This window comes from Porites lutea, chromosome 3 (assembly GCF_958299795.1).
Source record: "Porites lutea chromosome 3, jaPorLute2.1, whole genome shotgun sequence".
In the NCBI taxonomy this organism is placed as follows: domain Eukaryota; kingdom Metazoa; phylum Cnidaria; class Anthozoa; order Scleractinia; family Poritidae; genus Porites; species Porites lutea.
Genome location: NC_133203.1, coordinates 29,746,990 through 29,765,014, shown reverse-complemented (window position 1 = coordinate 29,765,014; position 18,025 = coordinate 29,746,990). Strand labels below are relative to the sequence as shown.

Here is an 18,025-nt window from a genome sequence, read left to right as displayed (position 1 = left end):
GAGTGGGAGCAAAAAAATGGAAGGGGGAGGGTGTTTACTGTATATGCAGCTAATTTTAGAAAGTAGCGCAACCTACAGATTAGTTACTGTACAAGCAGATAACTTGCTAATCTTATAATATTTTGTCTCGGTATAACTCTGGCCCTGAGGAAGGCTAATTTTATTAGCCGAAATATTGGCCTATAATAAATCAGCCCTTCGCTGTAGAGCCAGCCTTGCGTTCAGTTTTGTCAAGAGCCGTAATGGCTCTTGGTTTTGTTTGACTAATCTGTAGGTTGCGCGCGCAATGCATGATTTCCAATAAAAAATACCTGAATATCACTTTCCTTGCGACGGTGTGTTTGTCGTTATTTTCTTCAGAACAATATATAATAAAACAGTTACTAGATTCGGTTTTTGTGATATCCTAAATAATCAAGGTCTCGGATGTTACCTCGACCTTGATTAAGTCTGGATATCACAACAACCTCATCCGATAGATCTTGGTCACGCGGCCATTGGCCATTTTTTCTCAGGAGATTTAAAAAACTTCGTTTATGCGCGGCTAGCCTCTTAGAGAGAACGAGGGTCAGGGTTTCCAACCCTCAGCGGCTCACCTATGCCCATCAAATATTGGTCAGGTACCCCCTCCCCGGGGAAAGGGATTCAGCAGGAACCGGCTCCTGGGTTCAGTAAGGTGGCAAAGAATACTTGCCATGACGATCTTTGCCGATCATTAACGTTTGTGAGCTATAATATAAAGGCTCCTCTTCCCAGTGTGTTTGACTGAAAACAACTGTTAATTGTTAGTTAAAAAGAAAGAAATTTACACATAAAAAACCGCAAAAAGGAAAAACAACGGTATCAGTTACAATATTTATATCGGTATTTTAAGCTGTTGGTTCTTACGTTAGCAGACTGTCATTATAAAGCGCAAGAAAGAGTAGCTGAATAGCGCTATATAAATTATTGTTATTGTTATTGTGGTTGTTGTTGTTGTTTATGTTGTTATTATTATTTTCCGGTTACTATTGTCAACGCTTAGGAGAGGCTGCTCAAGAATGATTTCTGGAATTTTGGTCCGTGACAAGGAAAAGAGGTTTGCCCTGTCAATTTGAATACAGCCCTAAGACCAGCCTAAGACTTTTAAAAAACACCCTCTGAGCTAGGCGTGGCGTGAATATATGTTGGCACAGCCTCGTACCCAGGCCAGTGCGTGCTATATATATCAGAGTTTCACATCCGAAATCGCCGAGCAAGACTGGGAACGAGGCTGATCGATGATTTACAGAGAGGTCACGTCAGGCCCCATCAAGTGTACGTCTCGCTTCCCGGTCAGGTTTCAGTAAAATCCGAACAGTCAAGTCAGGTACCGGTATGAGCGCAGGCTTAGGCCTTCACCGAAGGCATTCAGCTGCAACATACTCTTCACCAATAACTGCTGTATTTAAAGCCACTATCGGCCTGTTGGTGAGTAAAGGAAGAGATAAACTGGCAGAAAAATTGAATGAGGGTGATGTTACAGATCAGAAATTCCGCGGCCTGGTCGTCCGTGAAATCGATGAACTTAAGTCGAAGTTGGATGGTCTAGCAAGAAAGGATTTATTAGCAAGTATCAGTCTTTTTAAAGAAGGAATCGTTCTGTTGTATGAACTGTTTGAAAGTGCCAGATCCAGTAGCGTGCATCGCGCGATAACTTCACAAACACAAGCTACAGCCGAAACCAGAATTGATGAAACTGAAGAAATGAGTAGTAAATTGGAGCTTACTGCATTGGATGAATCAGCTACGAAGAAGCTTAGCAAAGCGTTGGAGAAATTTAATGAAGCTCGTCTGGAAGCAATGAAAGCTTTTAGTGATGAAGCTTTGGACTTACCTGATCGCCTGTTAGCTATGCAATATCGACTGATGGCTACGATACTGAGCGCAGTTGACAATCCTACTGACGCATTAGCAGCTTGCAGAGTGTGCCTTGACGAGTTGCACCAACTGCCAGCTGTTAAAGAATATTTCAAAGTTGAGTTGGAAAGAGGAGTAAGATTAAGAGCTCGATTTAATAAAGAAAAACGAAGGCAAATAATTTTTTCCGTCTGTCACGTAAATCGTGTGATCCATGATGCCATGCAAGTGCTTGGAATTCGAAATCTGTGGACGTTGCCTTTGGTTGATACGGGGAAAGAGGAAGTGGATCCACTGCGGGATGGAAGAGTTGTTGACGCACTGACGAAACAAGGCCTGAAGCACTCTTCTGTACGATGGTCATTTGGTCAAGAGGAGGACAGGCTGAACGAGCCGGTTGGTATTGCTACGAACACCAAGCAACACTTCCTTATAGCAGACAATTGGCCAGGCCGTACCCTGTCTTGGGTTAATACGTGTACTCATGTGAAGGTGTTTGATAACAACGGAAAGTATGTTTTCAGTTTTTTACCTAGATTTGATTACGCTGATGTAGAAGTAGAAGTAAATGTTTGGGATATCGCCACTTGCTCGGAGGACATGGACGACAAGATCTATCTACTCGTCACGCTGAAGAAGCGTGTGGCTCTTGAACAAAAGATGGAAGTTCAGGTTTTTAATAATACCGCTGAACTGCAGCACAAGTTTCTGGTGAGGAACAGTTCAGTTTTATCTCTGCGGTGCAGACTTCAACTGACAGTGAGCAGGAAAAAAGCGCTGATGTTGACAGCAAACGCTATTGATGTTTATGAGCTCAGTGGCGAGTTCCTTGGTAGATTTGGCGATGGAGTATTCAAGGATGCAACGGATATCAGTGCTACTTGTGATGGTCGCATCACGGTTTTAGACCAAGGTGATTCCAGCGTTTACGTTTTCACTGAAGAGGGTCAACAGCTTGCCAAATTTAATATCGGCATCAATGAAGATGACGATTATTTCACTGCACATCACCCTACGGGTGAGCACCTCGTCGTGGCTTCCTTTAAACAAAAGACAAATCGCCTGACGCTGGCTATATACACTGTAAAGGGCGAACTCGTTCGAAAAATTCCAATTCAACTTGATGAAACAGTACGCGAACTAAAAGGAATTACAGTGACCGTGAAGGGTAACATTGCAGTGGCTTTTATGGAAAATCGGTACACTGGAAAAGTAGTTGTTATTTAAAAGTATAAGTATAAAACTTACCGTCAGTGCAGGCTGGGTACACTGCAAGAGAGTATAATTGGAGAGACAGGGAAACGACCAGTCTACCATTTGGAATAATGTGAATTTCAAGAGTTCGAGAACTCAGATCTCACCCAGATCTGAGTAGTGGTGCTTCTGATTGGTCGTGCCGCGTACCCAGATCTGGGTAGTAACACGTCATCAGTACAGAGTTTCTGCGCTCGTTTCTCAGACGTCATTTCGCGGGGAAACTCGTGGTGGCGTCGTGAAAAGTCGGCTGTTTTCTCAGGCTAATCAGATATGTGACGCTCCTCATTCGAGATCGGCGCGGTGCATCTCCATGCGGTTACAGAAAATCGCGCTAAAATCACTGTTCTTGATAACGGCATGGTTTTCGCGCCAGCGCAAAAGCTATCCGGTCCGGTGTAAAAATAGCCTTATTCTAAATAACATATAAAAAGGGTAGACGAGAATGACGTAAAGTGCCAGTCAGTAGAGACACGGAGAAAGCAGGTTCTTAGCTGGTTTTCCGAATTCTTAATTGTAAACTTTTTGATCATACGAAAAACAGGGCGGCAAAGCTCTTCCTCGGACTGACTGGGATGACTAAGCCAGCCTGTCGTTTTTGAAATTCTAAGCTAACCGAAATTGCTAAATTCGCGTGCAAAAAGTAGGTTGCGTGGTAAAGAAAATGTATTAAAGGCACAGTTAAAAGTGAAAGGGCTAACGTTCGAAACGTTTAGTTCCAATCCCTTCGATCTCGTCGTCAGCCAAGCCGCCCTTTCAAAATTCATACGGTAAAGATCAGGGCCGAGTTGTTCATAAGTAGGGTTAAGATAACCCAGGGTTAGTGCGAGATTTGAATTCAGATTTGAAAGCTTAAAAAGTATTTCAGTTTTAATTCGTTTTGTCTACAAGTTGATCATTGGAAGCTCTAAAAATAACAGGGAAAATTATCCGAGAAAATGCTTTTGAACACAAGAGAAAGAAACCCGGGTTAAATTTAACCCCGAGTTAATCGCTAATCGGCCTTCGAACAACTGGGCCCAGAGCAACACCATGTTCTCATGAAAATAAGTTTTTCAACGCGCGCGTAACGGTGCGCGCGAGCAAAATCGATCGAAGTCCCAATAATTAAACCGGCTTTTGTGACGTTTGCTTTAATTTCCATTCTTTAGAAAAGAATGCGTTGGATTTCCAAAGTAGAAATGAAACGGAAAACGATATTTTCGTTGGTTTTGCTACTCATTCTATTGAAAAGCAAAGATTGTAAAGGTAAGCGCGAATCTTATTCTAAATCCAACCTTGTCTTTTCTGTATATGAACGCTTTTTTGTTGGCGTTTACAACACGCATAAATTTCCGACGAGTTTGTCTTGATGTCTAAGTACTGACAAGTAATTATTATTTTATTTATTAAAAAATTTCATTCCGTGCTCATCGTTACGTCGTCCTTGAAATATTTGAAATAGCTGTAGCGCAGGCAGATAAGATGTAAAACTATCTAACAGATGACGCTTTAGAAAAATTAACGCCTGAGTTCAATCAACCTTACAGGCCTTTTCACCATGCATATAATAATATTGTAAACCAAGTGCGTAAAAGTGCAAGCCCATAAAGCAACACTAGTTTTTAATTTAATCTTTTGAATTTAAAAGGAAAATAATGAAAAAAAGATAAAAAAAGAAAAACTAACTCCATTCATTTGTTAGTTTCACACCATTCCGATCCCGTTGCTACGTTACGTGTTCATCCTTTGCGAGCTCATTCTCGACCCCAGTGCTTATGCTTCTGGTGATTATATGCACAAGAGATCTAGGTCGAGATTGAGCGCGGGTGCGCGCGATCAAAACCGAGCATGACGTCAAGAAAAGAACATGTATGCGTCTATGACGTCAGTTTTTTATTCTTCTACAAGAATTCATTGGATTTTATATTCAATTTAGTCTAAAGCAAAGATGAAATGGAAAATCATATTCGTATTGGCTTTTCTTGCTCCACTGTTCAACAACAAAATTTGTAACGGTAAGGAGTCACTCTCCCTTTAAGATAGTGGAGTATAATAGGATGTGTAATTTTTATAACAAGAGACGCTGATGGGAAATAAGCGACTGTAATCAATCAATCAATCAAACTTACGGCCTTTTAACAATGCAGTTCATGAAGTTCTCGTAATTGTGAACCTGTTGCTAATTGAGAAGCCCATGAAATAACAGTAGTTTTTCAATGTGATGGTTTGAAAGTTAAAAGGGAAATAATGAAGAAAAGAAATCTTTATTTATTTCTTTGTTTCACACCATCCCGTTGCTACGTTACGCTTTCATCCTTTGCGATCGAGCTCATTCTCGAACACAGTGCTTATACGCTTCTGGCGATTATGTGCACAAGAGAACTGGGGTCGAGATTGAGCGCCGCTGCGCGAGGTCAAAACCGAGAATGACGTCAAGGATAGAACATGTATGCGTTTATGACGTTAGTTTTTTATTCGTCTACAAGAATTTATTGGATTTTAAATTCAATTTAGTCCAAAGCAAAGATGAAATGGAAAATCATATTCGTATTGGCTTTTCTTGCTCTACTGTTCAGCAACAAAATTTGTAACGGTAAGGAGTCACTCTCCCTTTAAGATAGTGGAGTATAATAGGATGTGTAATTTTTATGACAAGAGAAGCTAATGGGAAATAAGCGACTGCAATCAATCATCAAACAAACTTACGGCCTTTTAACAATGCAGTTCATGAAGTTCTCGTAATTGTGAACCTGTTGCTAATTGAGAAGCCCATGAAATAACAGTAGTTTTTCAATGTGATGGTTTGAAAGTTAAAAGGGAAATAATGAAGAAAAGAAATCTTTATTTATTTCTTTGTTTCACACCATCCCGTTGCTACGTTACGCGTTCTTCCTTTGCGATCAAGCTCATTCTCGAACCCAGTGGTTATACGCTTCGGCGGTTATGTGCACAAGAGAACTGGGGTCGAGCTTGAGGGCGCTGCGCGCGATCAAAACCGAGAATGACGTCAAGAATAGAACATGTATGCGTCTATGACGTTAGTTTTTTATTCTTCTACAAGAATTCATTGGATTCTATATTCATCTTAGTCTAAAGCAAAGATGAAATGGAAAATCATATCCGTATTGGCTTTTCTTGCTCCACTGTTCAACAACAAAATTTGTAACGGTAAGGAGTCACTCTCCCTTTTATAAGACCGTGAAGTACATAGTAGGATGTGTAATTTTATAACAAGAGACGCCGAGGGGAAATAAGCGACTGTAATCAATCAATCAAACTTACAGACCCTTTAACAATGTAGTTCATGGAGGTATTCTCATAATGGTGAACCTGTTGCCAAATGCAGGAGCTTATGAAATAAGCTTGTTTTTCAATGTGATAGTTTGAAACTTACAAGGAAATAATGAAAACAAGAAATCTCAATTTATTTCTTTGTTTAATACCGTCCCGTTGCTAAGTTACGAGTTAATCCTTTGCGAGCTCACTCTCGACCCTAGTGCTTACACTTCAGGCGACTATCCGCACAAGAGATCTGGGGTCGAGATTGACGCCTGTGCGCGTTTAAACCGCCGTGACGTCATAAATGGAATACGCACGAGTCTATGACGTAATTCTTCTACAAGACTTCATTGGATTTTCCGTTAAATTTAATCTAAAGCGAAGATGAAGTGGAAACGATATTCATATTGGTTTATCTTGCCCTATTGTTCAACAGCAAAATTTTTAGCGATAAGGAGTCACTCTCCCTTTAATTTAATTGTGCAAATTTACAAATGTCGTTTATCGATACTTTGAATGCGCTGGATGTGCGAGGACGTTGTTGTCGACGTATTGTACGTTTTGTTCGTTGAAATAAGATGGCAAAGCATCAGTATTGAATGGCAAAATGTCCTTCCAGCCCTGAAATTACTGCACAAATTATAGTTTATTTGGAGTACTTTCTGGAAAAATGACTTGCCCAAGAAAACTTTTGTTGTGTCTAAAATAGGTACCATGAGGTTCAGTATCGCGCACGTGCGTATGAATGTTGCACCATGTTACAAGGCTTACCAATCCAACTTTCATCCTCGCGCATTTTCGATAAATAAGTTACTTCTATATTAAAGAGCCTTAATCGTACAGTATATACACAAAAAATATTCACTCTTTTACGCCTTCTGAAATTTTCAGCAGGGAAGAATCCTGTTTCTGTGGGTACTGACAATAAAGAGTCTATTCAGAGATGGAGTCCCACTCCGCTGTATGCAGGACACAGGCATACCAACCTCAGCTCCACCAAGAGCTCAGTAACAACTGGTAAAGAACGAGGAAACATGGATCCCAGGAACGGGAATATCGAGAAAATCTTGACCATGGGCAAGCTCGCAATGCGAAGATTGGCCAAAAGGCATAAAGCTGGTGTTTTATCTCATACCGGAGTAAGACCTTCAGCTGCGCCATTTAAGAAAACGTCTATGTTCGATCGAGAGCGAGCAACATCTGCTACAGGCAAGAAATATTTTCAGAATTGTTTTCTTAAGGGGAGTACTAATGGATTTATACTTTTACTTACTCGGGTGAATTAAGAAATGAGTCTCAGGAAATTTGTAAGGGGGGGGGGGTGGTCTGGTTCAAAGGGGATTGAACCTTTCACTTAAAACTTTGCGAGTCTCCTTTGTCAAAAAAGGACGTCAGTTTCATTTTGAATGGTGGATTCTCTTTATTGCGTGACTTGTAACACCTATTAATTTCATTACTATTTATTTTTATTTAAATTTACACCACTTTTTAAGACATTTGATTTGATTTAATCCGTTTGCTATTTAGAACTTTAAGTACAAGGTGTATGGAGTGAATGGGGGTTTTTGAACATAAATTGTTTTCTGTGAACTGTAATGCTTTTAGAGAGAGACTGAGGCGAGAAAAGTCATTGAATTATTACCAAGGAATGAAAGACTTTATAATTCCCTGATTAATTTGACATGACTAGATTTAAACTAAATGACCATAAAAGAAAAATCGAGAACTTGAAGTTTTATAAAAGTGATGTAATTCCCAAATGTAAAGATTTGAATAAGCTCATATGACTTTAAAAGGTGCAACATCGGCACCAAAAATTACATCCCTGCTCTGTTATAATCAGAGATGAAGGAAGTGCGAAACAAAACGAAGAAAAAATGAGAGTAAAAGCTAGTAATCAATAAGGAACAGGGGTGAGGAGCCATTTCTTAATGACACACGAGTAACCTATACTTTAACTTGTAACCATAACTTACGATTCAAATGGATAGGACGACACGGGACCAAAGTTTCGGGCCCGAAATAAAATATTCAAATCAAAACTCTATAGAAACGCGCGCGGGTCTAGTTAACAAACCAGTCTTTTTGTTTAGCCAGCTGATAGTTTTATCATTGTAAATGAAAAACTAATTAAACTATCTTAAAGGTAACAAGAACAACAACTTTAAAGGATCGTTACAGTAATCGGGACGTTCGAGAAAAGGATCCCTGGCCCCAATTGTTTCAAAGGAGGATAGCGCTTTACCTTTTTCCTGGATAAACCTCTAACTAAGGGATAACGCAATTGGTTTTCCTAATACTTATCCACTGGACAATTATTTATCAGGTAGATAGTGCTATCTACTATTTCAGTAACTGGAATTTGAATGGAAATTTTTCTTACCCTCCCTCCCTTTGTCTGTCTTAAGTGTTATCCTGAAAAAACGCTAAGTGGTGATTAATTTTTCTGCTGTTAACATAATATCTACATGGTATTTTTCCTTCCAGACGTACCAATTCAGAGGAAAGTTAAACTGCCCGTGATCTTAACACCTTTGTCGACTGAGAATGATGACAGGTTCTTTTCGAAGACTAACGGAGAGGGTGCTGAATCAGCAAAACACGATAAAAAAGACAAAAGCAATACAAACAACGATCATTCAGAGCATGCGCACGATGTTCCTAAACCCCGGATGACAGAGGATGAACGCCCAACACAAAGTGGCACCGATTCCAAGGCGCAGCATCACAAACCAAGCGGGCATTATGAGATATCATCCCCTGGCCTCCGCTGGACTGCGCATGATCCTAGGACTGGACCACCAAACGAAAAACGAAAACGTTACAAGAAGAAGAAAACTGCGGCCCAGCGTACCGACGATGTCGAGGAAGATACTGAGGAGGACGATGACCCAGGAGAGTCGAGATCTTCTGTCAATTTTGCGGCGGTTGGTGCTGTTATAATGGTGTTTTTGTTCATATTTGCTGGACTAGCTCGTCTGTGGTATGTTGAGAATTTAAACGACTTTTCGCTTTGTGTGACGTATTTGGAGGTTCTCTATAGATTTGTCTTAGTCGAGACTTGTTCCCTATCAGTTTTCTAGTGTTTAATAAGGATGTAGTTTAAGACAGGAATTGACGAGTTGACAGTGCACTGATTTCTCATGAACAGCAATTTTTTTTAAACACACCATGCACTCAATTTCAGCAGTAGGAGTTGTATATTTACATTCCGTTTACTGAAGCAATGAGTTAATTCTAAATTGTCATGGCCTTACAAACAAAAAGAAAGAGCATCAAGTCGCTGATAGTTTTGTGTTGCACGCGTCTTCAATGGCGGATTTTATAACTAGGGTTGCGCTACGGTATAGCATGTTGTATATCGAGGATCGTGCGCATTCTTTATATACAAAAGGAATTGTAATATCTCTTTCCTAGCCCCTCCGCCAGGTGTTATCACTGTGTTATTTCCCAGTTTAGAGAAATTAGCAGCTGTTTGATTCTCTCCCTCACTGTCTACTCAACCAGTTTGTTACAAGTGTATTGTTTACCCGGCTCCTGACACTTGCCATCATCCACAATAGCTTATTTTTTTTCCGTAACTGTTATTGCAGGGGAATGTGTAAGAAAAGATGCTTGCGGAGAAAATATCCTGACCTTGGTTGGAACTTCAATTCACTGACTAACCTCAGCGAGCAGCTTAGCGAGGAAGAGATAATCTTTGAGAGGACCAATCTGAACTGCGGGATGCGGACATCAAGGGACTCTGCTAGTTATAAACCCAAACCAAATCCGCCATCTTACCAACTGGCAGCAACACACTTTGATGCCCAATCTCCATGGACCTTAACAGACACTCCAAAATCCACACCTTTGATGGCAGTTTCTGGATGTTCTTTGGACAATTCCTGCGTGGTGATCGATATTCCTGACTCAAATCCTGTTTCTGAAGGACCTACTGCTCGTACCATTGTTGATCTCTCTGAACCCAGTCCAGTCTCTTTTGTTATTGATGCTCCTGAAGTCGACCCCTGTGTTGATGTTGATATACCTGACTTGAGCTCTCCGGACACGTCCTTTACCTGTTCGTCTTTATCTGATGTGTTTTCGTTGTTTTCTGGAACTCCTCAATCTTCGTCATCTTTGACGTCGGTTTCCTCACTCGATATGACTTCAGCAGAACCGGAAGCCTCATCTCTTATTATTACAGAACTTGAAACCCACTGCTCCTCACCGACAGGAACTTCTACGGAAGCTCTGGAGCCCAAACCGGAACTCAACTACCACCACCTAGCTTTAGCAACCGTTGAACCGGAAGTCGTTACTGACGCTCCATCGTCTGAGCCTTCGATTCCACTGACCATCGAACCAGAGACCTCTTTACTCACTGCAGAAAGTCAGACACTCCTGGAAACATCTCCCTTGAAATATCAGGCCACGCCCAAGCTCTCTTCAAGCTCCGATTTGAGTCCTTCTGCCTCTGACAAATCAACACGGACAGTTTGCTTGGCAACGGAGAGTGGTAGCTCATCCAGAGAGTCTTGCAAAACTCCTGTGGCAGCAACAGGTGATGTAATATTGACAATTCAAGACGACGAAGATGAAGTTGTTCTCCACGCAAGCAAGAAATCAAGAGCTGAAACAACAACAATGAGGTTGAAAGGAGAGAATGAAAGACACGTTGCACGGCTCGTGGAAAGCACTGCAAGTGACACACCTGGCGTGACCATAAATTCTTCCGGTTTGACTGGGGATGTTAAGGATAACTGGGAAGTGACCACTGAAAACGGTCTGAGAGGTGAAGTCAAAGATGTTGTGACGAAGTTTGAAAATGTCGTTATTGACCTTTCCGGGGCTGCAAGTGAAAAGGAGAGTGACGTGATAGAGGTTGATGAGGTGATTATTGAAATCTCTGACGTCACCAGCGAGGGAAAGGATGGCTTGATGGTAGTCGAAAACGCAACACTCGAGATTTCTGGCCTGACTAGCGCCGATAAAAATCTCCTAACGATGACCATGGGACCCGATCTCGGCGGTAAGTCTTTTGGTGATGTTTTTTATTTCCAGTGAAAATACAGGATACTACACACAGCCTCTGCACTTGAATAGTGAGCGTAACCTTTTTTCGCACTCTTTTTCTTTTTTTTCTTTTGCTTCTCTTGATTTGGGAGCGAGGTTCTCGCACGCTGTAACTACTTTCCTTGTCAAAGAGGAAATAAATGAATGTCAATGTGTTTAACGGTGCGCGGAATGAAGGCTTCAATAATATTCGCAATTCCACCTGTTACAGGCTCTCAGATATTCCTGACCTCGTTCTGGGGACGAGGCTGAGATATTCGGGACCTGGGACGAGTGAGAAATTTTTTAACACTGAACGCGCAAACTATGGGGAACAAGAGTCCTCGTCTTATCGTAAACAGGTTATGTTAATGACTTACACAGCTAAGGGAAACGAGGCTTTTAGAAGATATTCGAATTAACTCAGTTTGCTGTTCAACTCAAAAGCTCATCCTCTGTAATCTTTAAGGGACTTCAACAACAATTACCCTGTTTTCGGAAGAAAACAAACTTGGCATCGAAGAAATCGGGGAAAAGAAATTTCTTCCAAGCCCGGCGGGAGCGGGAGCGAAATGTTCTTCATCATGCAGCAAAGAAGCAAATGATAAGTGGAATTCAATTTACAAGAATAGAGCAAAATTGATGGTAGGTGTTTATTCCAGAAATAATTTACTCTTGCGTTAGTGTAGACTACCAGTCAACCAGTGTAGACTACAAACAGCCATATTTGGTGCTGATTTTTGCTTAGTACCCTCATCAGGGTCAAGTGCATCTGATTAGTCAAGGCAAATTTTCATCCGATTAATAACACTACCTATCATCATCATCATCATCAATCTTTATTTATACACGAAATCGTATCATTTTACATGGTCTTCCTAGGAATCGTGTTTAAAACTAAACTAAAATACTCTAAGAACTATTGACTATAATGTTAAAAATACAAAAACTTACATTATGAATAATAAGAGTTACAATGGGTCATGGTGTATTAGAAAAATCTTTCCCATGAATTGAAGTTTTAAAAACATTTAAACTAGGCAGTTTTCTAATCTCTGAGGGAATCTTGTTTCACAGAACAGATCCTCTGTAGTGTAGGCTCCCTTTTGCAGACTCAGTTCTGGGTCTGGGGACATAATAATTTAACTCAGAATTTCTAAGATTGTGTGAATGTACATTTGAGGTGTTGGTAAAGATCCGCCTCAGATACGATGGGGAAAGATTATTATGAATTTTATACATTGTCACAGCCAGCTGTTTAAGTCTTACATATTCTAGCCTTTCCCAGCCAAGCTCATCCAACAAAACACTTGAGCGAACGTCATAGTTAGAAAAGGTGAGAATTCTAGCAGCCCTATTCTGCAGCTTTTGAAGTTTGTCTGCTAGTCCCTTATTGATATTACCCCATACGGCACCACAGTAATTAACTACCCTATATCTAGGTAGTGAATCGTCTAAAGTATGGAACTCCTGCATTCATTCCTAAGATATCATTTTGTGAGGGAGGAAGCAGTGGTGCTGTTTTTTTAAATTTAGGCTAACGCTTTTCATCTTCGTAACTCAAAGTAACATTTCAACAAAATTCTTGCTCGTCACAGTTCCACGGCGTTATACCTCCTTATGACAGATCAAAATTCTTTTATATGAGGTTAAATTTATAGACTTAACTTTAAATTTTCTTTAGGAGAAACAGAGAAAGCAGAATGAAAAGCAAAAGAAACGCAAGGGATTGAAGCCAGCTGCATTTGAAACCAACCTAACTCCTCCGCTCGGCGACGAACTCAGTTACTGTGATCACAAAACAAACCCACAAGTGGGATGCCTGTGCAAATACTGTGAAAAACACAGACAGAAGTCACGTGGCTCACGTTTCTTTAAATTTCCCAGGTGAGCTGAATGATTTGCATTAGTGTATCTAAAGAAGTCAGACATGAACATGCTAGTTGAATATCTGTCAATCGGCGCAGCAAAGGGGGACAATAGGAGTGCTATAAGTCCCGGGAAGGAGGGGAGGGTGGGGGAGGAGGGGCTACTCAATAAAGGTTTATACAGAAAGGCCCTGCCCTGAGGTTCAACCACTTGCTAATATATACAATTTTTGACCGAAAATGTACCCCTTTCGTATACCCTTATTGACAAATGATGCTCCTTTCACATACCTAGTTTAGAACTTTTAGCAGCCTTATTTAACTGCTCGAATTGCACTGTCTCGTAAATATGAAAAACATAAGAAAAGCAGAGGAATTTCTCGACTTTTAACATTTTGTAAACTAGTGAAATCCCTAACTTTACAAGCTTTCCTTGATTTTTCAATTTACAGAAAATTGTTATCCTTCAAGTCTAAATGCCCCGTCAAACACGACAGATGTGAGAAGGACTTCTGCTCTTCAACAAAGAACTCATTTGCGATTTCTGATGCTTGCGCATCGACGAGATCTGCTGCCAAGGATTTTGATATTTCATTTGCTTCTTACTCTGGTTTAACGGGCGAGAAGCAGGCAAGTCGTTCTATCTTCAATCTTCTTCGTTCTGTTTCTTTTTTTAACGTACAGAGCCTTCATTTACAAGACCACCGTCGGGACATGAGATCTGAAATCTTGCTCTCTCTTGCTTCATAAGTAACGAGGTCTTCTTATTAACGTGTAATAGTGAGAGTCTAGTAAGCGGGGGGTGCACGAAAAGGAACGGGTTGAAAAATAAAAATGTACTTTGTTTGAAAGAATTCGAAGGAAATGTGACTGGGATTTGGGCAAAATACAGTGCGGGACTCGGGAAACGTTATCGTGACACAAGATTTGACTGAAATACAGAGCGGGTTCGGGAAACGTTATCATGACACTGGATTTGACTGAAATACAGTGCGGGATTCGGAGATCATTATCGGGATACGGGATTTGGCCAAAATACAGAGCGGGATTTGGGAAACGTTATCGGGTCACGGGATTTGGCTGCTACCCGAGCAGCGGGATTCGATAAAATTTGGGAACGGATGTGAGATTGGGAAAGAAAACGATATTGGGAATGTGACAGAAGTTTAGGACCCCCTTTTCCAGACCCCTAGTTAAGGATACCAAATTTTATTAAAACATCAACATCAAATCAGTCAGTGTGAAAATAGTGCGCGCCTGAAATCCCACGAAACAGGAAGAAAATAGTCAGAACCATTTTCACATTCAGAACAACACTTACTGCCTTCGCGAAACTAAGTTATAGGAAGCGAGATTTTGCAAAGGCAGAGGGTCGTAAGACAGAGAACGAAGAGGGGGACACGCGTCTCCGAAGGGGAGGTGGGAGGGTAAAAAATTGTAACCCCGGTTAAGAACGGGGTTACTTGGCAAAAGAGACTGAAATCAAGGGATAGCTGGCTTACTTAGGCAAAAGGACTCCCCCGAGACTTCCACTCGATTGTCTACAATGTCCTGGGGTGCTACGAGAATACCAAATTGCGTGCAGGCAGAATCCGTTTTTATTGTAACAATGAAAATACTACTTGTATGTAAAGCCGTTTTATCGTAGTCAAAATTTAGGAGGATCATACATATTGCAAAGACTTATTCTCCCTTTTTTCCTTTGTTTTAGATTCACTACTTGCCGAATAAACGAAACAGAGCAAAAGCAACTCATCCAGCGCATGTCCACATGCACTTTTAATCAGTTTCTGATGACAAGAAAAAGTTTCATAATTTACTCTCGCCAATGTTGTAGATTCAATAATCCGCCGTATCCTGTAAACTGTTAATGGTTTCTTTTCTTCCACGAAGCAAATAACCTGTCATTATATTAGAAAGAAAATCTTTCAGAATTACCAAATCTAGACATTTTGATGAAAAATGTTTATCTTTTCATTTTTGTTTCTCTTCCTTTAACAATCGCGCTCTTCTCAGACAAGCACTGTGCTTTTAAGTAAAAAGTATTTATTTTAGTTTTTGTTAGCTTTTGGTTCGAATTTCAAGAAACGTAATAGAAGAAACTAAATGTAACTTTATTAAAATAGAAAAACAAGTCAAGACTTCTCTTTTGATACTAAATACCCCATGTGCGAGCCGAGGTTTCTCTCTCAGTGCATGGCTTTTAGTAGTTGTAATTCGCGTTGGTGGTGCTTTTTATACGAGACTAACAAGCGACGTGAACGACTTCGTATACGTTAGAAGCCATGCAAGAGAGAAACCTACTTTCGCAGGGTAGATACAAAATATCATTTTGTGAATGACAGGGGACCCCTAGGAAGAGTTTCGCCTGGGAATTCTTGGTTGGGATGTGCCTCCGGTTTCTCCAGCAGCTCCGAGTGTCCTGACCCTATTTCAGACAGAAAAATGTCATTTTCCACACCTGTTTTCAGATCTGTCCACTAAAATCCATTCCCATTTTCAAACCAAGCATAGGCAGGAATCCTGTCATCATTGTTTAGATAAGAACACAAACTAAAAGATTTCTTACAATTCCATCGTACTAAATTTGCATGTATTATTTCTTTCTGAATATTCATACGTCATCGCGTAGTTCCCTCGAAAACCATACCCGATTCTAGACCAAAATGGGCAAACCCTACACCCCGGCGTTTTCAGACCGAAACGGCACAAAACCCGTACTGTTTGGGAGGACAGCATACACCTATATGGATTATAGGGAGGAGTAGCTAGGTTTTAGCGAACTTGAACTCTGACGCGAGTCGACTTTATCCCCAAGGAAACTAAATATGAAGATCGTACCAGTGTAGAAAATGTTCTTTTCACTTTGCTATTAAACTATCCCTCGCGGTAGGGACAAGGGGGGAGGCGGGGGGGGAGGGGGGGGTGTACGGAAAATAAAAGATATAGAGCGTTATACATGACGTCAAGTCCGCCAAAACAGGCCTGTGGGAGGTAAGCTGTTTTCATATGTAAAACCCTTCTTTTGGTGCTGTCAATTTGCCTAGTTGCTGGTCACCTGAGTAAGGCGCCTTTTTTTAGTTAGAGGCCTAGGGATTGAGGGTGGGGTGCGAGGGGGTTCCGTGCCATTGGGGAGTCCCCACTGGATACAGATACCGACATCTCTTATTGGTACTGATTCATGCATGATCGTGTTATTGTGTCCTAAATTAGAACATTATGGTTTTAAAATTTGATGGAATCATTGATCTTTAACCAGAGTTTAGCTTCGTCTGTGGCGCAGGTTCCCAATGTTGCGCATGTAAGTCTCCTATTCCCGGGCGGGCTGGAAAGAGTGCTAAAAAATCACTAGACCGTGAAAGACCATTCTCTCGGCTTGGCGGGTAGTCTCTCTTTTTTCATGCCTCCCCCGTCTCGCGCCTTCAGATACGCGCGTGGTCATTTGCATGTCTCGCGTTTTGCTTGACGGACTAAGAAAAAAGAGAGACTGCACGTAGTCTCCCAAAGGGCGACGCATTTGAAAGGCGAAGCTCTCTGAGCCAAGCCGCTGTTATTAGTCCGCGATCATTTCCTTCAGCGGTTTTCCGGAGCATTATAGGATCACCCATTGGAGTATGACTTGTTGCTCGATTCTACAGTAAAACAAAGGCGATTCGCAGTATCAACTGTAAAATTTAACTACAATTAACGTCACTAATAACTCGACCGCGCCCTATGTTTTTGGGGGAGACCCAGCATCTCAGTGGAAACAACGGAGCATTACGGTTGAGCATTTTAGTGGATAATCAAGCGCATAATGAACAAAAACCTATATTTCAAACCTGTATTTGAACTGACTTGCGTCTTTTTATAAAAGATTTTGTCTCCTTTTTGGGTTCATTGACTAAAGCAATCAATATGGTCTTATAAATTAACACTGAATTAAGCCAACAAGCTACGGTAGTATCTCAGACTTTTATTTACAAATGAGCGACTCTTTTTTACCGCTGTTTGCAACATTGTTTTTGACCGACAGAAGCACCAGCGCTCTACTTTGTCTACTGCGAAGACAGGGCTGGGAACACGTACACGTTTTATACCATCTCGCTTGCTATCTGCACGTACCTTCAAGTATATCATTCAAGATTCAAATGAAAACTGACTTTCTGATGTGGGAAAAAGAGTCCGTTGTTTTAAAAACCGACATTCGGGTGTGAAAAAAAAAAAAACTGTACGTTGGTTTAGAAAAAATACTACAAAGAATCAAGTAGAGTTAAACAGAATTGTTGGTTTCACATGACGTAACTAAAATTCAACCCTAAAACTATCGATCCTACCATAATTTTACTTTCACGATGCATTACAGCAGCTGAAAACTAATTTTCATACAAATTTTCGCTTCAAAAGGGTTCTTGGTTTTGTGATAGAGTACGCTTGAATTTCTAAGCTTTTGCGTGACGCGTCATTTACATGACGGCCAAGAAAGCTGTCATGTAGGTTAAAAAAATGACTTATTTCAGGAAATTTTGCCGTCGTTGTTTTTTTAAATTATTATGGTTTCTTTTTTTTAATTATTCCCTTTTTTATTTTATTTTGTTTCATTTTATTTTTTAGCCTCAAAGTTTTCAGGTACGTACGTGCGTACAGTGCGTAGATCGTCAAGGTCAGGGGCGTAGCTACCTGTGCTTAGGAATGTTTGCAATCCATGCGCATAAAAACGTAGAGCGGTCACGTCTGTAGCTAAATGT

General features: G+C 40.7%; 1 protein-coding gene across 1 annotated transcript; it reads left to right on the top strand.

Annotated features, from left to right (window-relative positions):
* Positions 1-1,300: 1,300 nt before the first annotated feature.
* LOC140929581 (uncharacterized) lies at positions 1,301-3,262 on the top strand. The gene has a single exon (XM_073379332.1). It carries the CDS (start codon positions 1,357-1,359, stop codon positions 3,103-3,105), a length of 1,749 nt encoding a protein of 582 aa, XP_073235433.1. The 5' UTR covers positions 1,301-1,356; the 3' UTR covers positions 3,106-3,262.
* The last annotated feature ends 14,763 nt before the right edge of the window (positions 3,263-18,025 follow it).